The sequence below is a fragment of the Cynara cardunculus genome (assembly GCF_001531365.2).
Source record: "Cynara cardunculus var. scolymus isolate 2C chromosome LG 17, CcrdV1, whole genome shotgun sequence".
In the NCBI taxonomy this organism is placed as follows: domain Eukaryota; kingdom Viridiplantae; phylum Streptophyta; class Magnoliopsida; order Asterales; family Asteraceae; genus Cynara; species Cynara cardunculus.
This window is the reverse complement of record NC_037544.1, coordinates 1,012,335-1,037,166: the sequence shown is the minus strand read 5'-3', so window position 1 is coordinate 1,037,166 and position 24,832 is coordinate 1,012,335. Positions and strand designations below refer to the sequence as shown.

At 33.2% G+C, this 24,832-nt stretch overlaps 2 protein-coding genes across 2 annotated transcripts; both read right to left on the bottom strand.

Annotated features, from left to right (window-relative positions):
- Nucleotides 1-11,569: 11,569 nt before the first annotated feature.
- Nucleotides 11,570-16,186, bottom strand: LOC112500403. Its single transcript, XM_025103897.1, has 2 exons — nucleotides 16,005-16,186; nucleotides 11,570-12,863 (listed from the first exon to the last, which is right to left on the bottom strand). Exons 1-2 carry the CDS (start codon nucleotides 16,184-16,186, stop codon nucleotides 11,570-11,572), a joined length of 1,476 nt encoding a protein of 491 aa, XP_024959665.1.
- Nucleotides 16,187-18,013: 1,827 nt separating this feature from the next.
- On the bottom strand, nucleotides 18,014-20,199 carry LOC112500881 (small ubiquitin-related modifier 1-like). The gene is made up of 3 exons (XM_025104488.1): nucleotides 20,025-20,199; nucleotides 19,085-19,234; nucleotides 18,014-18,348 (listed from the first exon to the last, which is right to left on the bottom strand). The coding sequence occupies exons 1-3, from the start codon at nucleotides 20,109-20,111 to the stop codon at nucleotides 18,277-18,279; spliced, it is 309 nt and encodes a 102-aa protein (XP_024960256.1). The 5' UTR covers nucleotides 20,112-20,199; the 3' UTR covers nucleotides 18,014-18,276.
- Between the last annotated feature and the right edge of the window lie 4,633 nt (nucleotides 20,200-24,832).

The following is a 24,832-nucleotide window of genomic DNA, read 5'->3' as shown; positions in this document are numbered from 1 at the left end:
ATATATATATATATATATGTATATGTATCAGGGGCGGACTTACTTTGGTTGTTTCGGTGGCACTGTCGAAGGGTAAAAAGTTTTAGGTTTGTGAAAAGTGCAACTGTATTAATCTGTTGTGTGTCACCGTATGAATTTTGAAACTACAATTAGAACAAGTTTTATTTGGTAAAGTTGATTTAGAAGGTTCTTATTCCACCTCGGACCCAAGTTTGAATCTTGTTAGTATAATTTTTTTAGTCAAATGGTGTCACCGTTTGAAAAAAATTATGTGTATTTGTTTCTTATAGTCAAACGGTATCACCGTTTGAAATCTTTTTACTATAGTTTTTTTATAGTCAAATGGTGCCACCGTTTGGAAAAAAAAATTCTGAATTCGATCCCGGAACCAAAGAGCTTTTAGTTTTGGACGCAAGAACTAGTAATTAATTAGTTTCCCGTGTCACTAAAATTAAGAACGAAAAATTTGATGGAAAAGATTGAGAATTGAACAAGACTAATTCGTCCTTAGTTTTGTTTGCTAACAAATGTCATCGAAGTCAGAAACGATGGATAAATACAATACATTTTATATACAATGCCATTATATATATATATTTTTTGTGTGTGTCTATATATATATATATATATATATATATATATATATATATAGGTCTAATTAAATGAGAATTGTTTTGTTTGTGGTATCGTGTGATCCAATTTCAACTACAAATCAAAGGTTAAATTGGGAAAATAATAATTTTGGAAATTTGAACTTAAAATATTAATTAAGGGCATTTTAGGGATTTTATAAATATCATCTCTCATCTCTTCTCTTTTCTCTCTCCGACGAATCTTATTTGGCAAACATTATTTTGATAAACTTTATATGAACACAAGATACACACTGTGATACCTACAAATGATATTCACAATGATACCCATACAAAATGCATAATGTGATACCCTTTGTAAAGTAATGAAAATAACGATGCATACTATGATACATTTGATAAAAACAAAGAAAATACATTGTGATACACGTGAAACATTGTAAACATTATCACTATGATACACTTTGATTCAGAAACGTTTTTAAAATACGATATATATGTTAGGTAACTAATTTTAATTAAATATTTCCTTCTAAAAATTTAATTAAATATTTTGATTAGTTGTCAAAAATAGAATACTATATTACCCTTTTAGCTTATTCAAGAAATATCCTTAAATATTTCAAACGAGTGGTTTACATTGAATCTCACAGTTACAACAAACTAATCAGTTTTTTCTTCAATATGCCCCTATGTGTGTGAGTGTATAGACGTGAATGGAGATGGAATCGCATTCCAGGGTGGGGCAAGCGGGGATGAGGATAGGGACTTGCATGGTTTTGAAAGGACGGGGATGGAGATCGATTAAGGTCCCGGGTACCCCCTCCCTCCCGCTTATTCTTCACGTTGCCCCCGTTGTCATCTCGAGGTTGTCCGTTTCTCATTTCTCATTCTTCTTGCTTCTAAATTAAGCTACTAACGTTGAAATTAATACCATCTAATCAATCGTCTACTAAAATCAACTTAACTTCGATTCACTTTCGTTTCATTAAGTAACAATTAGGTAACCTCTGAATTATTAAGAGTTGAATCTTGTTTGACAAAAAAAAAGTATGTCTCTTAATGGCTCTAAAACTCTCTAAATGATTTTGTATCATGGGTCTCCTTAACCATTCAGCGTCTTAATTTCATTATAAACAATTATCAAACAATTATATTTTATTTTGCACTATATCATGAGAGTCTTTTAATCATTTTATACCAAACCATTCAGTAACTTTCAAACAGCCCCTTAATCACGAATAAAAGATTCACAATTGGGGTCTTAATCCGAACTTAAAACATCCTAAAAAGACAAAATTGTAGTTAACAAGTGGTCCAAACCATTTTTGTAATAAACCCCTTTTTTATTTTAAGCAACTTGATTTATATATATATATATATATATATATATATATTCCTAATTTATATAACGATTTTCCTCTCTCCTTCGAAGTCATTTTTTAATATGCAAGAACAGACAACTTCCCTATAGTTTAACGTTACATGGACATTACAACCCCAAGATACCATTCAAATCAGAGCACAGTTTTTGACAATTCCCTCGTAGATCAGTGAAGGATCAGCAAGGGAATTGTTTTTGTCAATTCTCTTGTTGATTCCTTGTAGATTAGTGAAGTATCAGTGAGGGAACTGGTTTTTGTCAATTCCCTTGCGGATCCCTCGTTGATAAGTGAGGGATTTTTTCCGTCGTAAATTTCTATCGTTGATACTTTGTTTTCTAACAGTGGTATTTTGTTTTAATTCTTATTTTAAAAATTTTAATTACTTTGAAAAGATCAACCACTATGATTAATATGATAATTAATATATATATATATATATATATATATATGGGGTTTGGTTCACGTGAGACCAACCTGTTTTCGTGAAACCCGTGAGACTCATGAGATCATTTTTTTTACACTTGAAACTTCACAGCAAAACGTTGTAAAAGTAACCTTCATAATGTTTTTGCTATGAATATGATTTGATTAAGTATATGGGATATATAGCAAGTTTCCAATGTACTTTCCCAATGGAAAGAAGAAGCCAAGTTTGATCTTGCATCTACGTAAAGCGAGGTTTGATAATCAAGTATTTAACTGTTCGTTATTAGCGTTTTTGGTATCTGATAAACTAATTTTGTTAAAGATCATCCTCATCATCAAGTAAAAAAAAGGTAGTGTTTTGAAGCATTGAAATTGTATTTGTGAATAGCATCCAAAGTCCATGAAGATCTTTAAAGACTTTAATCAACAAGGAGAATGGAGTGATCTTCAAACCTATTTATGATATAATATTATCTTCATGCTATATAAATTGTACATGATGCATTACAAGTGGCCTACCTATATATATATAGAGAGAGAGAAGAGGTTTACTTTGCAAATCATAGATATTATCATCTTCATTATATTAATTTTAAAAAAATATATGAAGTAATTTCATAAGTATTATATGAAACATATTCATAACCATAGATGAAACGACTTCATCTATAAGGTATTATATGAAACAATTTCATAATATTAAACAATTTCATGAAATAAAATCATTAAATTAAACAATAAAATCGTACATATAAGATAGTTTGCACGGCTTTTACAAATATGAGTGATTTACATTTGATCGTTCTTCTATTTGTATATATACATATACATATATATATATATATATATATATATATATAATCCATTTGACATTTGAAGTCAACTTTTGCAATGCATATCTCCACATGTATGCACCGTACCAAAAGGGCTAAAACTACCCATTATTGACTTCATTTTAGCATTCAAATTTATAGATTAAATAATTTTGATAATTTTAAATTAAAATTTTAATGCAAGGATATTTTAGGTATTTTTTTTCATCTCTCCTCTCTTCTCTCTTCATCCTCCGTCCTCCGATGATACCACAGTGATATCACAATGCATCTTATATGTGTTTCGGTATCACAATTAGATCATTTGTATGGTCGATCGGAAATGTAAACAGTGGTATCACAATCATATATATATATATATATAGAGAGAGAGAGAGAGAGAGGGGAATATGTGTGTGTGTATATATATGCCCCCTAAATGCTTCAAATTTGTTCCCCACATGCATGTATGAAAAAACGTATAGCTAAGGTTTGAAATGGTCTAAATTTTAATTCCATGTGCAAATGAGTTCCATAATCTTTATTATTTTAATCTTCATAATTATAACATATTACAAACATGTTTTTCAAGCGTTCATGACTTAATTACACCTTTCGAATTTGTCATCGACCTCTTTTGATGTGAACGATAATCTTAAAGGCCGTTTACTAAACGCTTATCCAATAAGTGATTATCGGGTCATTTTACCTTATCGGTTGAACATGAAAGGGATTGAGAATCTTATCTGGTAAGAACGATGACAAGGATGTTGTTTCTCATATATGTTTGCAATTTCTCACTTACCTTACCAGGTGTGGATGGCAAAGCTCGAAAATCTTACCCGATAAGTGAGGGACAAGACTCTTATCCGGTAAGCGTTTACCAGTTAAAAAACTCTTATCAATAATCTCTTTCATGGCCAATAATTAATGTTATCTGATAAGATAAATAACTAAAAGTGGAGGCTTTTGTCGATAAGCGGTTGGTGAATAACTGCTTAGTTTCACTTTCAATTACGCGGGAACATATATACGAGGAACTTTGGGGTATATTTACGTATATAACCTTAAATGAAATTTGAATTAAACCGTTGACCTTCTCATGAATATAAAGTCACTTTATATTTAGTAAGGGGCCGTTTACTGAACATTGCGTTTACCAAGTCATATTATCTAACCGGATGAATATGGTAAAGACCAAGAATCTTACTCGGTAAGAGCGAGACAAGAACCAAAAGTCTTACCCGGTAAGTGAAAGCGACGACTCTTACGACGGTAAGCGATCACCAGATAAATTATTGCATGCGATGTCGTTTTGGTGGACTAAAATCTTATCCGATAAGTAAATAATAGTGTTAAATTGTATTGGTAAGTACTTACCGGGTAAGTATTTGATAAACAGCCCCTAAATTCGATAACTGATTGATTTAATTAAAATTTCATTTAAGATTATATACCAAAAATTAGCAGCAAATTTAACATGATGGCTCATGGCGATGTATTTTTATTTTTATTTTTATTTTTATTTTTTCTGGTGTATACCGTTTGAAAGAAATCCTTTGGAAGCCACATCCATAGGTTATTTTCATTAATACGCACGTTGTATATGAATTGGTGGTTATCTGCTTCAGATTATATATAGAGAGTTAGATTTATATGAGTTCAGTTTGTTTTTGTGAGATCTATGAAATCATTTTTTTTACTTGAAACTTCACATTAAAATATTGTAAAAGTAAAATAAAAAAAAAAAGTTGAGCCTTCATAGCAAAAACAGTATGAAGGTTATCTTCACAGTGTTTTTACTTTGGAGTTTCAAGTGTAAAAAGATGGTATCACGGGTCTCAGAAAACAAATTGGTTTCACGTGATCCCAAGTCTCTCTCTCTATATATATTTATACTATATTATAAAGCATTTGATAAAAACTCTTAAAAACCATTTTTTATGCATGAAGTACTGTATATTGATGCATATTACTTAAAATTCAAGATTACAAGTAAATTGTGCATAAGTACAACTTATTAAAGCTCTATGTTTGAATTCGTGTAACTAACTGCGGATAAACATAATCAAATAGAAGATAAACATCTCATTTTAATATATATAAAAAAAATAAAATATAATTAGAATAATTATTTATTATCTTTATAAGAAAATTATATTATTAAACCACATATAAATTAACTCGTTATTGAACCTAAATTAAATTAAAATTAAAAAAATAGAATTGAAAAGCTACACAAAAAAATAGAAATTTTAAATAGTTAATATGATACTAATATCGATATAATTTTGTCAAAATTTTATAATATCTTCAAATTTATAGTTTATTCAAAAATAAAAACATAATCGTTTTTTTAAATCATATAAGACCATACTATAACATCAACTGAAACAAAAAATAAAATAAAATATTAAAATCATGATGTATATTGCTTCATTGCACAAATACCCTAGTATATATAAATACATCCTAAAAATTCATTCATAAAAGACAATATGCATGGTATTATATATATCCGGTTTTATGAGTTCCATAGAAATAAAAAAAAATTAAGTGTGTGTGTGTGTGTTTTGTCGACATATTAAATGTCGATCGTTCCATTACTTTATTTCATTTTCATAGTCGTGCGTCCTTTTGTGTCTTTATATATATATATATATATATATATATATATATATATATATATATATTTATATATATATATATATATTTATATGTATGGTTGTTCTTAATTTAGCCGTCGTGACGGTATTTTCCTTTTGTTTTCTTGTTTGATTGAATGATTATTCATCTATTACTTAATTAAACATTACAGAATTGATAACAGTAACGGATCCATCATTTTTTTTTAAATTGTGGCACCATTTATAGAGAAAATTTTTCAAACGGTGACACCGTTTGACTATAAGAAACAGACATAGAGAATTAAGAACAATTTATTGTATACAAACGGTGTCACCGTTTAAAAAAAAATTAACATTTTTTAAAACCTTATTGTATACAATCCTACAAAATAACGAGCACTCTCTAAAGATTTCAAAATCCTATGTTTGAAAGATTTCAATTAAATACTAGGATTTCAAATCCGGACAATCCAACAAACCAAACATGGAATTAGAATTGATTTGAAATGCAAATCCCCCCAAAATCAATTTCATTACTTCAAACCAAACAGGCCCTTAGAATTAAATAATAAAATAAAGGGCAATTTGCATGGAAAAAAAAACGTATTTTAAGTTTTTAACTTGATTCCTATTTTAAGTAACGTACTTTTAAAACTTTCATTTTGGTACCTAAAATGTAAAATTTTAAACATTTAAGTTTCCGGGTAACCGGTTGAAGCATTAACAGGTTATCATACTAATGTGACGAGTGGTGTGGTATCCAACTCAGTATTATTTATTGACGTAGTTAGTAACATGAATTTTTTTTAATATAACATTAGTCTTTAACCGGTTACCCGAATACTTAAGTTTAAAACTTTATATCTTAGGTACCAAAATAGAAGTTTGAAAGTATATGTTACCCAAAATAAGAATCAAGTTAAAATACATTATTTTTTCATGTAATTTGCCTTAAAATATAACCTTGTAAGGTTCACTTAACTGACATTATAACTTGGGTCTCCAAATATTCTCCAAGGTCACTGGTTCGTGCAAACCATCGAAATTTCTCCGACTGTCTGTACAAAAGTTGGTTCGAATACTTACAGTTAAAAAATTAAATAAATAAAATAAAGTAATTGAATTTAAATTATGTGTGGTCATAATCCAGTTAAGTAGCATACATTTGATGTCCACTTTTTATACCAGAAAGTGGAGTTGCAACACTTATCTCCATGAGATATATTAATTATATATTGCCACGTCATCAATCCTAACATGTGATACAAGCAAAAATCGTACCTATATTTTTTATTTTTTCTATTAACCTTGATATCCAACTCGGTATGCGAGCCGACTAATTCCAAGACAACCATAATGTTTTGCAGATAGTACAGCATCACCGCATTTGAACTTTCGTGGTCACATTTGGATTTTTATTTCTTCTTGGATTTGAACATGGAATCTTCTAGTACTTTTGATCTTTGAAGTCAAGCTTAAACCAATCAGACATCAAATAAACTCATATACCCTCTACATCTTTGATGAGATATGAACCTTTGAATTCTTAGAAGATCAAAGACTACGATACCACTAGGCTAAAGACCATTTGATTATATTTTTTATTTTTATTAATTAATTTTGGTAATAAAAATGAGTCGTGTAACACTAGGGGTCCAAGAAAAATATATGATAAAAAAATTTAAAAAATATTAATTACACATCAAAATCAAAAATGAGTGATGTACTAATCCGCATTTATAACTGGTAGTGGTCGTTTATCAGATGTTTAATGAATAAGAGTTTATTGAATATTATTTATCTTACTGGATGAGCATGATAATTACTTGAAATATTATCTGATAACAGATACAATAACTAACAAGAACTGGGAATGTTATATGTTAAATGACCGAAAAACTCATATCTCGTTAATGTTTACCAAGTAAAAACGTCTATCAACGATCTATTTTGATGGTTGAAAATATTACCAGATAAGGTAAGTAAAGATTATGACTCTTGTCATTAAACATTAAACGTTTGGTAAACGACCTCTGGAGCTATATTTTCGGAAAATGTAGAAGTCTCTGCTTTTTAATGTTACTGGTAAAAATGAAAGTTATGGTGAGAAAGACGTTCCAATATTTTTGGAGGATCTGTTACACTTGAAACTTTCGATTACACTGCAAAAAATGAGATAACAAAGAAAAATATATACAAATTACAGAAGCGAGATAAGGCGTACTATTTCTGTTTTCCGGTAGAAATTAAAGTGCCACTGAGGATGGCTATATTTTTTACATTCCTTAACAAATGATACTAAACAATGTAAAATAATTTTGGGGTTTCGTTCAAAATCACACATTTAACATGCTAAAGAATTACCCCAATGGTGAGAATGGTAAGAAGTGATCACCACCCTTGAATAATTTCTTGTGAGAAACACAATTCATGGATCACCATGAGATTAAAAATAATCAACAGTAAATATATCTTCTTACATTTTTCATTTTTAACTCATTTTCTTATACGATCCTTCGTCTGTCACCTTGTTGTCTTATATTTTGTAATTTTATGTATCCCTCTCAGACGCCCAACGTCTCTCTCTCTATGTGTGTGTGTGTATATATATATATATATATAATTTCCTTCTAGGCCTTGTCATTTTTGCTTCCACCTGTATTTGTTTATTATTGCTAATTAAAAACAAAAACGATTGATAGGGAAGTTTGAACCATAAAAGCTAATGCTCTTCTTCATTATTCTTCTAATTAATCTCATATTAATTAATTAATTATATATATATATATGTATATATATATATATATGTGTGTGTGTGTGTGTATGTAGGGTTGGGTTCACGTGAGACCAAGGGTTTTTCGTGAGACCCGCTAGACCAATTTATGTTTTTGAATTTTTGTAAAATGGATGTATCATCGTTTGAACCTTTCTTGGTGTTAATATATATATAGGCAAAGGATTGTTCAAAAAAGAAAGTTATGCAGAAAAGCATAAAAAGAGATTTGAATCCTTGATAACTTTTAATCTCATATACACCCATGAATTGCGCTTTAGAAGGGAATCGTCACGGTGCATCTTGGTGCACCTTATTAGTATTGACATTCAATTAGAATTGATCCAAGGGTGGAGATCTCTTCTTACTCTTCTCCTAATTGAAGGGATCATCACCCTTGTATCAATAATAATTGAAGATCAACATTAAGGCGGTGCACCAAGATGCACTGAATCAAGTCCTGTAAGAAGCATAATTCATGAGGTGGGGATGAGATTAAAACTTTTTAAAGATTCAAATCTTTTTTTATGCTTCTTATCTTAACTCATATTCTCTCATAATTCTCTCTCTCTCTCTCTCTATATATATATGTGTATATATATATATATATATATTATATATATATATATCACATGTTACATCATATTAATTTGTCATAAGTGTCTAGCTTTAACTTGGCTATCTTTCAAACAACTATATTTTAGTCCCCTACCACTTACTAGTTTTGCTATGGTGGTTTGTCATTTTGTTCGGTTTTGATCCCTCTCACTAAACAAATGGGAATCTCTATCACATACAAATCTTTCTATCGAGAAAGCCTGACGACGGTTAGCTGCTTTCTGGTGAGTTACTGATTATCAACTCTCATCCGTTATATAGTGGATATCTTTCTATTTTTCTCTTACTTTATTTTATTTTACAGATTTTGCCCATTTTCAAAGGATTCGTGGGATGGGTAAAGAACCCTCAAACCCTGTTCAGTTTCACCAAATTTTTTAAGCGATTTGAATTTCGTAGAATCATTTGAAATTTCAGTTTTATAGGATTTAAAATGGAATTGAATTCCATAATTTATAGATATCTTATAATTAAAAAAAATAGATTACAAATAATTATAATTATTTGAGTCTTTGGTCTAACGTTATGCGAGTCTTTGGCCTCCTAGAAGGTCAGGGGTTCAAACCTCATCAAATGTGAGAAGGGTGTGTGAGTTTATTTTTTCTATTTGTCGTATATAAATATTATATACCTCAAAAAAAACATTCAAATGAGGAATAAAAATCCCCTTGTGACCATGGAGGTTCAAATACACTGACTTCAAACTATCTGCAAAACAGGTGGTCGTCCTGAGATTAGTCGGTTTACATAACGGGTTGGATATCCATGTTAATAGAAAAAACATTCAAACAATTGCATTTGCTGCTTAGCCAGATGAAATTTGTTTATTATTGGGCCTCACCAAAGTTTGAGCCCAATAACTAAAATATCCATTAAGTAATTTATTTGATCTTTCTAAAAAAATCAATATATTTGAAATTAAACATACATATTTATTTATACATACAAAATATTACTAGTTTAATTATGTTTTTATATTACATTCACTATTTTTCTATTAGTTTAAGTTAGAGGTGTGCAGATTATCAACCGATCCAATTGGAACTGACTGATCCAATTAGAACCGACCGACTATAATTAGATATCCAATTGTAATTGGATCAGATCGGATTGAAAATTTCAACATCCAATTACTCGTCTAATGACCATCCAGTTGTCCATCCAACCATTATCCAATTAATTTATTTTCAAAATTTAAATCGAAATTTGTTTTATGTGAGGCTTTGAATTTTTAACTTACCTTTTGTTGGTTTTAACACATATTAAAAGTGATTAATTAATTTGTACAATTGTTAGAGAATTGGATTGAATTAACACACTAGATAGATCCAATTTCATCGGATCATCCATTGGATATCCGATGGATATCCAATAAAAGTATCCAATTGATGAAATCGAACCGATCCAATAATCCATTGGATTTGACTGGATCGATTATCCAATGTTAATCGGACTGGATCAGTTGGCAAAATCCAACATCCAATGAATGATTGGATTGGTTCGGTTCATCTCAAATCCAATGAATGTCAACCGATGAACAAACCTAGTTTAAGGGTATTTGTACAATTTTATATCTGTTTTTATTATAAAAAATAAAGATATATAAAACATAATCATAGTTCATTAAAATAGTCGAATTAATAATGCTTTTTATTCATGATCTATGTTCAATCAAATATGTTCAATCAAGTCTGACAAAATTCGTTTAAACGTATTTTAGAATTGCTTTGAAAATGACTATTGGTTCTCGTTTGTTAAACATGCACTGGTTAAGTATCAAAGTAGTTGAAAATTTCACCTGCCCTGGGTATGAATCCAGACGTTGTCAAAACCCTTGTAGCCATACAGGTTCATCTGCGATGACTCCAACTCATTTATGGTCACGTAGGGATTAGTCTATGCACATAAATTGGCACGAAAACGAATAGTTACCAAAAAAATTAATAATGAATTAACCACAAGGGTTGTGCCTGATTGGTTTGAGCTTGGGCTCCAAAGGTCAAAGTGCCTGGAAGTATCAAGTTCAAATTCAAGAAGGAATAAAAATTCCCTTGTGGCTACAGAGGTTCAAATACGGTGACTCCGGACTACGCGCAAAGCAGGTGGTCGTTCTGGGATTAATCGGCTCGTATAGCGGGTTAGATATCCAGGTTGATAAAAAAAATTAATAATGAATTATGAATATATTTATTTTTTTAAAAAGAATTAATAATTACATCAAAATACTACAACTACAAAAAATAGTGATTATATTCTAATAAATACAATATATTAAAATTTTAAAATAAAATAATAAATATTGACGTCAAAATTAAAAATAAAATCATCTTGTGCTTTAAGGACTTGTACGTCCAAGTAATCTAAGCGCTTCAATGATTGTACTCTTGAACCTTCCAATATCAACCCTTATATTTTGCTTATCCAAATACATTTCTTTCCCAATATAATACCCTTTTGCGAATACGGATCCTGGATTCGAAATAACCGGGTCGGCACGTGCGTACGACTCAATAAGCGTGCTCTCCTCCGGTTCAATCTTGTAATCCAAATAACGCAACCCCATCCGAACCGCCGGTTCACCGAAATAAACCGTCGACGGCCACTCTAACCCTAGCGGCACCACCTGCACCACCACCGCCCCCGCCGCTAAAAACACCTGGTTCGTTATTCCGGCACCGTGAGCTCCGACGAGCACACTGCACGTGCTCACGAGTTTCGCGAATCGATCCAAATTCGACATCGTTTTGTCACTCTTCACCACCACAACTTCAAACCCTAATTCTTCCATCATGTCCACCATTTCATCTTCGTTCAAAAACCGCCTGGTTTTCCGGCGAGAAATTAAGAGCAAAACCGGCGGTTTAAGACCCGAATCGGAGACGTTCTTGATCGTCGTCAAACCATAGGTTTCGCCGAGGAAGTTTTTGAATTCGATCATGGAGTTTCCTTTAGGAATTTCAGAAGAATTTATTGCAAGAAAGCTATGGTACTCGAGTCCGACCACGGCTCCGGGAAAGCAATGAACAGTCGTGTTCGTCGTCGGGTTTAACACGTCGAAACTCGATAAGCTCGAGAGAACGCGATTGAATTTCGCAACGAAATACGGGCTGTAATCAACGAGAATGAATTGAACTCGCGATTTGAAAAGACGAGAAGTGATGAATAACGGGATTATGATTTCGTTGAACTCATGGAAGAGGTTTCCGGTGAAGCCGCCGGATGAGAAAACAATTGCCGGAATTTTATGATTGTAGTGACAATATCTCGCCGGAGATTGTGGTGGTTCATGGAGGAACTTGACCGGAGTTACATTCTCTAAGAGATCCAATTGTCTCCATGCATATGGTCTAATAATTTGTACAACTTTTCCCTCTTCTCTAACCGAAAAACGGGTACGATTAGTCGAATCGAGTCGAGTTGACGTATAAATTTCCATAGTTTTGGTGTCGATTTTCAAGGGGTTACTTGCAACACAAACTAACGAACCGATTGCCGAATTACACGCGAAACCGCTTGATTCGAGTGCACGTAAATCATCATCTCCTGTAACACGAATGATGTTCGGTTTTAGTTGTACAAATGGAATAGATTCAATTTCGATTCTAAGAGTATTTAGGTTATAGCAATTCCTACAATAAGCTAATTGTTTACCAATAAGCTAATTGTTGGCTATTAAGCTAACAGTTATCTGATCAAATAACTGATAAACATGTTACATCTGGTAAAATTTAGATGATAAGTTATATGATAATGTAAAATAACATGTTGAAAAATTAAGTCATTCTAACATGTCTGACCTGATCAGAAATTGTGAGGAAAAAAAATCTGAATGGAACGTTATTTAAAGTACTTTTTCATAAATAAGTCAGCTTATATCATTACAACAAAATTGAGTTTATCGCACATTTAAAATATGACAAATTGCATGAAAAGATAACATACCTTAACTTGATTCATATTTTTGGTAACATACTTTTAAAAAAAATTATGTTGGTACCTAAGATGTAAAGTTTTAAACATTTAAGTACTCGGGTAACATGTTGAAGCATTAACCGTTTATCATGCTGATGTGGCGAATAATGTAGTATCCAACTCGGTATTATTTGCTATATTCAACCCAATTTCATTTCATCACTCGCCACATCAGCATAGTAACCGGTTAATGCTTCAACCGGTCACTCGGATACTTAAATGTTTAAAACTTTACATCTTAGGAACCAAAATGGAAGTTTTAAAAGTACGTTACCTAAAGTAAGAATCAAGTTAAGGTACGTTACTTTTACATGCAATTTGTCCTTTAAAATAATGTTGTTTTAGTTTGTATGTATGTGTTTAACTTATCGGCCGGCTTTATACAAGTCAAACCACATTCTAAATGATGGTGCCACCGTGGCCGGTGGCGGCAGGTGGTGGTGGTGTGTATCGTGTTTATTCGAAAGAGAAGGAGAACGAACTTAGAAGAGATTTAAAGGATGATTGTATATGTTCTTCAAGAACACCAACTTCTTCCGTTGTGTCATTCAATTTCAACAAATTCCGCTTTCCTGCAAAATGCACACAAAAAAACGTACACAAATCTCTTAAATTCGTCAAAATCCCATATTGGAAATTGTGACGGAATCGAAAAACTAACTAAAAACGTACGTACCGAAGCAAAAATTGATGATGGGATCGAATGAGAAAGATAGGGTATAAAACAAGTAGATGAATGTAAGTAAAGCGATGATTTGAGTTGCACCACAAACCACCCTTCGATGCCCCTCCATCGATTCAAGAAATGCAAGCTTATGGTTTCGAAAGGAGTGGTCGAAATGATGACTCAAATGCAAGAATTCGAGCTATAAATCCAAGAAGATTGATCCAATTCTTGTCAATAATAATGTATATGAAGTCGCTTTCGGCTTCATATAGACATTGCCATTGTGGGTCTCATTCGATAGCGAATAAAGATGCAAAAAAAGAAAGAAAACCGTTAAAAATGTTATAGAAAACGATGTAAATGAAGACGACAACTGTGATTTTAGAACATTTGACTGAAATGCAAGAAACAACACTCACTACTACAAAAATGGGTATCACCTTCTGGCGGATATTCCGTCGGAAAATCAGTGACGAATTTCCGGCGGATCCCAAAAGAGTCAGGAAAGTTAACTTTTGTTGACTTCCACCACTAATCTGTCATTGAATTTTCTTTAAAAAAATTGATTTCGATAACTTTTCCAACGGATTTGTGACGGATATTTTACTTATTTATTCTTTTAAAGAAAATCCGTCAGAAATCCGTCACAAAAATTGGTCTAATTTTTTATATAAACTATTTAGTGTTAATTAATTAACATTTCCAGCGGATTTCAATTTTATGGTTTTTATTTAAAAAATTTAAAATCCGTTGGAAACTTGTTTTTTCAACAGATTTCCGAGGGATATTGCCGTCAGAAAAACCCCATTTTTTAATAGTGATTATATAAACACTGCATTTTTATCGTGTATATAAAACAACCCATTAAAATTGATTGTAAGTTTATATGAATTATATGTATATGTCTGCATATATGCAATATTTGATATAAAATAAAATATAAAATAGAATAATCATATTTTTTTAATAATTAATAATTATATGAAATTATTAAAAGATATTTAAAGTGATTGGGCCACTCAATTATTGATATTATATATTTCTTAATGATTTTATACTATTTAATATTTTTATTTTTATTTTCTTTCATTTTTGTAGTTTAACAACTTTGTCTTCACTTTTGTTTGATATACATGTTCTAAATATTATTGCTTCTTGTTTGTTTTCTTTATATTAATATTTAAATAAAACATGTGAAAGACAAGTTTCAACATATATAACCAAATGATTATTGGCTTAACGGTACGTGAGTTTTTAGTTTTTTAGAAGGTCAAGGATTCAAACATCATTAAATGTAAGGAGGGTGTGTGAGTTTATTTGTTCTATTTGTCGTATATAAATATTATATACTTCAAAAAAAGTCTTAACGTATATAATCATAAAACATGTTTTAATCAAAGTAATGAGAAGGATTAAATTCATTAATTTATCATGAATCTGTTATCTTATGAAAAATACTTAGGGGTTGTTTACTTAAACACTTATTAGGTAAGCGTTCATCGGTAAAATTTAGCATTATCACTTATCTTACCTAACAAGACTTTAGTCTATCAAAACGACAATAATCATATGTAAAAATCTACACGGTAAGTGCTAACCGAAGTAAAAGCTGTCACCTTCACTTACCGGATAAGACTTTCGGTCCTTACTTTTGCTCTTATCGAGTAAGATTCAGTAGTTATATTTATCTTCGTTTATAATTGGGAAACAGTCATTAACGGAATTAAATATAGATTTTTTGAGAAATAGCACTTTAACGTACTTGAATTTTCAAGCCCGCGTTTCATCTTTTTGAATAAAATAAACAATTTAAACAAATTCAGACATTTATCAGTTTACAAAAACACATACTCTTATTGATTCAGATTTTAGACTTCATTTCCTCTCTTCAAGTATCAAAATGAACGTTACAAAAATCTATCTATGGCAAAACTCGCACATATTTTTCACTTTTAGTGAGGCTTGAATTCTTGACGTCATAACAGGTTGAAATCTACCACTAACCTAGATACCGTTGAGTCATTCAATATTCATGCCGGAACATTGTGTATCCAACCAATTTCCCCAAAACTCCGACCAACGGCACTGCATTGCAAGTGCAAGCTTCCGTTTGCTCGTAATTTACCCGTACCTCTCTAAACCGATCCTTACAACATTCGGATTCGTTTCCCGACGACTGAACCGACCATGGTACCCTTGCATACACCCAATGAAAGCTTTGTTCACTTTGTATGATTCTATAGATGCACCTCTAGTGGTGATGGTGAGGCAGCAGGTGACCATCTTATGTCTATTATCATATGGCTTAGCCATGGTTGATCACTGGTACCATTTAGGATTGGCTATGAAATCTGGTTTATAAAATCATGGAACTTCAAAATTTAGAAATGGCGAAATTGCATTAAAAAGTAACGTACTTTAACTTGATTTTTATTTTGGATAATGTAATTTCAAAACTTCCATTTTGGTACTTAAAATGTAAAGTTTTAAACATTTAAGTACCCGGGTAACCGGTTGAAGACTAATTTTAAATTAAAAGAAATCCATGTCACTAACCACGTCAGCAAATAATACTTAGTTGGATATCACATTACTCGCCACATCAGCATGATAACCGGTTAATGCTTCAACCGGTTATCCAGGTACTTAAATGTTTAAAACTTTACATCTTAGGTACCAAAATGAAAGTTTTAAAAGTACGTTACTCAAAATAAGAATCAAGTTAAAGTACGTTACTTTTTCATGCAATTTGTCTTTTAAAAAAATGTTGCTTTTTAGACTGTTACAAAGGCATAACCATGATTAGGAGTGTACGTGGTGCAGTTTAAAGCTAAATGGCAAATCATAGCACATATATGGTTTTAAGATCTTTCCAAACCGCAACACAGCAAATAGTGTTGGGTGAGGTCTATGCGGTCTGTCCCTAACACATTTCAATCCGGTAGCTATAAAATCATTGCATTAAAATAAATTCAACAAAGACGTTTCCATATTCCATGCAATAAAAATTTCCAATACATTAACCACATCCTGATTGGTTTGAGCTTGGCTCCAAAGATCAAAAGTACCAAGAGATCCCAAGTTCAAATCCAAGGAGGAATAAAAATCCCCTTGTGGCCATGGAGATTCAAATGCGGTAACTCCGTACAATCTGCAAAGCAGGTGGTCTCCCCGGGATTGGGCGGCTCGCATAGAGGGTTGGATATCTAAGTTAATCAGAAAAAAAAATCCAATACGTCCGAAATATGCAATTATAGATAGTGTAAAACAAACTAACGAGTTTAATAACTAAACCAAATAATCTAAAGAGTAAAATTCAAAATAAATTCCAAGATAGAAAATTAAAAGGATGAAAATTTTATAAATAATCAAAAATGTATTAGTTATTTTCAATTAACTAAAGATAATGTATAGAACATACTACATCCTCAGGTGGCGAAGAGCCGACGTCGAGGTGCTAAACCTTCCCGAGTCCAATAATCGAAAGCATCACTAGCTTACGCTATGACCCGAGTTGCATGGGTCACGTGGAATCCCGTGTAAATCAGCAAGGACCACCTTACAAAGCTACATACTCCTAGGTGACCGATAGCGAAGTAGTACCGTGAGGGAAGGCTGATCCAGCCGCACCTTCCAGTATGGCTACATATGTGATATATGGTGTTATGCGGGTTGAACTACAATTTACTGATTCAAAACCATAAACCGCATTACAAAGTGTCGTCTGATGAAAATACAAACCATAAATCACACTACAAAAGTTCCAAATCGCACGTTACAGCAAAGTAAGATGTACGTAAAAGTGACTTTTAACCCAAAAAAAAAGGTAAAATGGTTAAAATGATCACTTTGTCATCTTTTTTTTTCATAACCTGGATATCCAACCCGCTACATGAGCCGACTAATTCCAAAGCTACCACTTGCTTTGCAGGTAGCCTGAAGTCACCGCATTTTAACCTATGTGGCCACAAGAGGATTTTTATTCCTCATTGGATTTAAACCTGAAACCTCCAGGCACTTTTGACCTTTGGAGCCCAAGCTCAAACCAATCAGGAACCACCCTTGTTTCACTTTGTCATCTTTTTCGATTCAAATCAAGAGATCAAGCACTTTCCCCATTTTCATCTTGACTCGAAGCAATTTCATGACGGTAAAACACATGATTCACATAACTTTTCAAACAAAAATACAACCAAGTCGAAAACAAGTTGGCAGGTTTCCTAGTTTAACTTCAAACACGACTGATTAACACGATACATGTTATGGTAACGGATCCTGAATAGAGTTTTATACTGCCAGAAACGGACCTCAAACACAACAAACCGAGACAATAACCAGCTTTCGGCAAAGTTCAACTGGCGATTTTACGGATAGACCCTAGATCATATAAGGTGATTCTACATTCAGAACTTGCCGAATCCACCGCCTGTTTGGTGCAGCATTGCATCTATCTCATCACCTTCCTCCATCTCTAGCTGTAGCAAAACATGTCGAAGATCAGCAAAGGTGGGGTCGGTTAGGGGGTGTAAACGAGTCGAGCTTTTAACGAGCTACTCAAGCTCGAGCACAGTTATCTCAAACTCGAGCTTAATAATTCTCAAAGTCGATCTCGAACACAAAAAAAAAAACTCGTTTAACTTAGAGAGCCGAGCTTCATAACACCAATGCTCGACTCGGCTCGTTCGAGAATTCGATTAAATTTTCCGAATTGAGCCGAGCCGAGCCGAGTCGAGCCATTCGAGGATACACTTTTTCGAGCCGAATATGCTAATATGTTATAAATCATACAATAAAAATATAAAAATTATCAACCTCGATCGCCAATAAACAAGTTAATCGATCGTGAATTCGAGCCCATAATCAAGATGAGCTCTAAATCGAAGACCTCCAGTTTGCACCCCTAGGTGTCGGTGTCCTCTACCCCAGAGAGTAGAGTGGTTGTTTTTGTGAAGACCTCCAGTTTGCAAAGAGTGCGAAAAAGAAAGCTTGCCAAAAAGTCTGAACAGTATGAAAAAAGAACTAGAAAACAAGGAGATTTTAAGGCTAAAGAAAAGCAGGCAGCAGCATATGATCAAATGGCCAGCAGGACTGCATAGAGCATATGGATATGAGCCAATGGTCGGATCACTCTCATAGAGATCTCCATTTGTGTTGTGGGCATGTTGTGTATGAGTATGAAAAGTAGAGGGAAACGGAGAGAAAGAGAAGGACCTCATCGGGAGTCTGTTCCCCACGAAGACGACGCCCATCAAACAAGAAGGCAATAGAATTAAGCTCCACAGACTGTCGATCACAGTAGGCATTCATTAGTTTCTTCAGTTGTGTGCTCCTTTTGATCCTAAAGAACACTTCATTACCATCCTGTAAACACAATGAGCAGTAGCACATGAGTTATCACTTCAAACTGAGAAGAGATTATAGCACATCACATGTGCCAAAACTGCAAATATACTCATATAGAGGACTTAGAAATTTCTTAAGACCCAAACCAACAATTCCTTGTTCACAAACTTCATTTGGGGATAATAGTTATCCAATTTCTTATGGCAGGTGAGCAGATCATAGGAATAACACAAGAAATGATCCTTTAATCTGGAAATAATTAAAAACAAAAGTAGCCTGAAACTCATTTCTTCAAGCCTAGATGAAGATTGACAAATAGAAATGTAAATCAAAATTGAACCGAAAGGTATGACATTCGAATTATAGAGTGATCGTTTAAGCTCGTTAAAACATGGCATCTAATTACAGAGAATCTGTAATTTGACTTTTGACATAATTAACATAATTTTAACAACTAGGTACCTACTACGCAATAAACAATGCATCATCGACTGTTGTTTAGAAAACAGCTCCATGATCTAAACCCTAAACCTAAAGAAATTGCTGTGTTACACACGATATCACTGCAAATCTTCGCAAATAATCCCTATACCTAACGAAAATGATGAATCTAAAACCAACTCCAATCAGTGAAACATAGAAAACGAAAGCCCTAAAAAGTGGAGAATTCTACGACTTTCAGAGAAAAAGCTACGAATTACTGTAATAATCGAGGAACAACAAGCATCTGATCAGATAAAAACTTGAAGGTAAGAGATACAAGAAGCCATTGATGATCGATAATTTAACAAAAACAGAAAACCCTAACCTGGCCTTTGACTTTCAAATTGATGTGTGCGCCTTGATCGCCGCCTGTGCCGGGCTTCTTGTCTTCATCGTTGTTGACTCCTGACATCTTTTCCGGCGAATCGATCAACGGATTTTGAATCAACAACGCTGCTTCGCCTACGCCTTCAACTACACGCTTTTTCTCTGTCTCTTTCACTATTTGAAGCGGACGGGTCGATGTGCTATATGGAAGATCTAACGGTCAGCATTTACAGACAGATATAGTGATTTCAGATTTTACTTTCACACCCCCATAGTTTTAAAGAATGACAAAACAACCCTTCACATCCACCTTTATACCATGGCCGGTCCTCGGAGTTTTTGTACGGAAGTTGTTACTTTATACCCTTTTCGGGTCAAATCAAAGCATAAATAATTTAAAAGAAGAGATACGATGTAAGAAAAAGAGAGATGGAGAACACAGGGTTGTCCCTTGTCCCCCGGCCAAGGGACAACTCGTGTGATGGCACAGCACACGGCAGCAACAGCCCAAGGGATAGCAACTCATAACCCAAACGATGTGTTTCTGCCCTTTTATGAATCAATTTCTCGACTACTTCCTTCTTCTCAAACGTCACCAAGTGTCTTCTCGATTTATCTGTTCTCATTGTTGTTTTCTTTCGTTTTGCTTCTGAATACGTCCAGATTTTTCAAGATTTCTTTCTATTCCTGTCAAATAATATGGTGTTTGTGTCTTGTCTGTGTTTCTAATTATGTGTGTGGGTGTTTGAGTTGGCCTGACCCCTAAGCTCCTGTCAAACGAAAAAGTCGAAGTAATGTGTGTACTTTCCCCCATTTCAAGTTTTTTTTTATTAACCTAGATATCCAACTCGCTATGCGAGCCGACTAATCCCAGGACGACCATCTGCTTTGCAAATAGCCCGGAGTCACCGCATTTGAACCTCCGTGGCCGTAAGGGAATTTTTATTCCTCCTTGGATTTGAACCTGAGACCTCCAGGTACTTTTGACCTTTGGAGCCAAGCTCAAACCAATCAGGCACCACCCTTGTGGTTATTTTTCATTTCTTTTTCAATTTCTTTTTGTTATCGTGGAAATCGATCATGATAGATGATAATCTGTGTGTTTATCTACGTGGGTTTTCGTTAACATATTCTTCTTTTTCGGGTTGAGGAGAGTGGGGTTTGGTTTGCTTTGCTTTGCTTTGTTTCCTTATATATCATTTACTTGATTGATCGCATGGTTTGACTTTTCCTCCGTTATGTTCTTATCTTTTCTACTTTTTAATTGTTTTAGGGATTTGATGGATGGTCGATATAATGATCTTCAAAGGGTTTTGAAATGGGATGTTAAATAGCTTAATTTCAATATATAAGCATTTTTTAGTTGATATGAATTCAACGCGGAAATTATCCCTTTCTATTTATTGTTCTCGGTTTTCATGCAATGTTGAATTCGGGATTTTGTGTTTAAATTAGCTCACAGCTTCAAAAATATAATTCAAATCCAAGTTTATGACTACAATCTTAAGAAATTTGGAGTTCTGTGTTTTGCTATTCTATTCTTGGCTTTGTAACTAAATGCATCAAAACAATGCTACAGTCTGACGATTAAATAACTGCTATTACAGTAAGATTTCCTTTTATCTATAATCATCAAAAATGTAAAAAAAGACAAAAAGTTACATGTCATCTGTTACTTACGGTATTATAACAGTTGTGAATAGCATATATGGATCCGAGTTGTGGGAAATAGAGGAAATGGCCATCGTATGCATGGCCTAGTCGTAGAAACATACCTTATGACGGAGTCGGGTATCCTACGAGTCAGAGATAAAAGATGAATCTGAACTCACTGGAGAAGTTGGTAAGAGGCTAAATGCAATTGCTCGTATTCTTCTTAGAAGTGCAGTTGGCTCTTTGAAATATGTGTTCGTATTTGACTTCATTTCTATGTATCAGTGTGTTTTTTAGCATTCTATGACTTTTTATTGCAGTACAGATCTAACTAAATCAGTTGATTAGTCAATCCTAGTGAACCCCATGGAGCAAATCGTCTTATTTACTCTTCTTTTTTGTTTCCTCCTCTGTAGAAAGTTGTCAGTGTTTAGCTTTTTTGAGATTTAATGTATCAATCGGGTTACTTGATTACAAAACCACATATCACGATTCAAGTGATTTGTGGTTTCTTTATCGTGTAACCTTATTGATCGCCTGAATCACAAAAAGTTAAACATGGGCAACTTCTTATAGCAGAGGAAACAAAGAAAAAAGAGTGAAAAAGACAATCTACCCCATGGAGTCGAGCAAGATTGAATGATTAACTGATCCCAAAAAAAACGTACGTTGGAAAAAATCTGAACCCTGAAAAACACACTGATACATAAGAAAATACTGAAATAAGAACAGATATTTCATAGAACTAGTTGAAACAGTATAGTGTTTTGCACTTATAGGAACACGATCAGTTTCATTTAGCCTCTTGCATACTTCTGCATCGAGCTTGGGCTAATCTCTTATCTCTATATTATAGGAATACGCATCCTCGTCATAGGGTATGTTTCAAGGGCTAGACGATCTATTTGATGGTCACATTTCCTCCGTTTGTGCACACATGGACTCATCGTCTGCTAACCACAAGGGTGTTAATAGACACTATCGTAAATAAAAGATGACACGTAAATTCGTGCTTTCTTTGTATTTTTTTTTATGATTAGATATTTAAGAAAAGTGGGGGTATAATAATAATTATCTAATAACGGACCATATCATTGTTTTGATGCACAGAATTACAAGGACCAAAAGTCTGAACAAAAATGAAAACCCCAAATTTATCAGTATTTTACATAAAGTTAGAATCAGATTATGTTTTTGAAGTCGTTAACTGAATCAAACATAAAACCCTGAATTCTACATCGTATGAAAACCAAGAAAATTAAATGTAAAGAAATATTTCTGCCTTAATTCATACCAACTAAAGAAATAGTTACCGATTGAAAGCAAAGTAATTAACATCTTACTTCAAAAAAAAACCCTTAATTGACCATTACGTCGACCACCTATCGAACCAATGAAACAATAAAGAAATAAAAAAAAATTGTGCACATAAGAACACGCTGCGAGGAAAATCAAACCCTAAAATCAGTCAAATAATTGATAACAACTAAGGGGCCGTTTACCAAACACTTACCCGGTAAAATTTTAGTCAACAAAAACAACTTTCTATGTGATAATTTACCCGGTAAGAGCTAACCGTGGTAAGAGTCATTGCCCTCACTTACCGGGTAAGACTCTCAGTCCTTGCCTCGTTCTTACCGGGTAAGATTTTTTGTCCTTACCATATTCATCCGGTAAGGTAATATAACTTGGTAAGCGCTTACCCAAGTAAGCATTTGGTAAAACGGCCCTAAATAAAGCAAAACTAAATCACCCCTTTTCCAAAATAAGGATTTAATCAGAACCCATATAAAGAAACACAAATTTTCATGTATCATGATCGATGTACACACAAAACAAGAAGACGTTGAAAAATAAAAGAAAAAAGCTTGAAAAAGGTTTGATTGCATAAATTACGACTTTTTCGTTTGGTAGAAGCTTTGAATCAAGTTGATTCCGGACTACCCGCAAAGCATGTGGTCGCTCTGGGATCAGTCGACTCACATAGCAGGTGGTCGCTCTGGGATCAGTCGACTCGCATAGCGGGTTGGATATCCAGGTTAATCAAAAAAAAATCAAGTTGACTCAAACATCCACGTACAAAAATCAAAACACAAACAAACGCAAAGACCTCCTTCATTTTATAGAATTGGAACGAATTCAACAAAATCGAGCAGATTTGGAAGCAGAGAAAAAAATAACAACGAGAAACCCACAAAACAATAAAAAAAATTAACAACAGCAGGAAAAATCGAGCAATCAAACAACTGATAACAACAAAAGAAAGCAAAACTAAATCCCCATAAAGAAAAACAAGATGTGAACCAAAACCTATATAAATAAAGACACGGATTCTCATGTATCATGATTGATGGACATAAAATCAAAAAGACGTTGAATTTTTTTAAAGAATCGTTTCAAACGGGGTTTATTGCATAAATTACTTCGGCTTTTTCTTTTAGCATAAACTTTGAAATCTAGTCACCCAGATAAAGAAATCGGAACACAAACCACACTTTTCATTTTATTAAAACGGAAAAAATCCAAGAACAGATTGAACAGATCTAAAAGCAGATAAAAAACAGTAAGATACCCTCAAATAATAATAAAAAATGTACAACGCATAAGAACATGTTGCGAAAAAAATCAAACCATGAAATCAATCAAACGATTGATAACAACAAAAGAAAGCAAAACTAAATCAACCCCCTTCCCCCGAAAAACAAGGTGTTAATCAGAAATCATATAAACAAACATACAGATTCTCATGAACCATGATTGATGTACACAAAAATAAAAAGACGTTGAAAGATTCAGGGGTTGATTGCATAAATTATGACTTTCATCTGGCAAAAGCTATGAAATCAAGTCGACTCAAACACCCACAAACAGAAATTGAAACACGCACAAACACAAACATCGCCTTCATTTTATAGAAGTGAAAAGAAATCAAGAGCAAATCGAGCAAATCTAGAAACAAAGAAAAAAATAGTGAGAAAAAAATCAAGGAATTCGACGTCGTCATCTGAGAGGAGGGAACTCATCGGACAATCGATTTTGAGATGAAAGGAACAAGTAGCAACACAGGAAGGAATTCGACATCGTCATCTAAGAGGAGGGAACTCATCGGGCAATAGATTTTGAGATGGGAGGAGCAAGTAGCAACACCGTGCT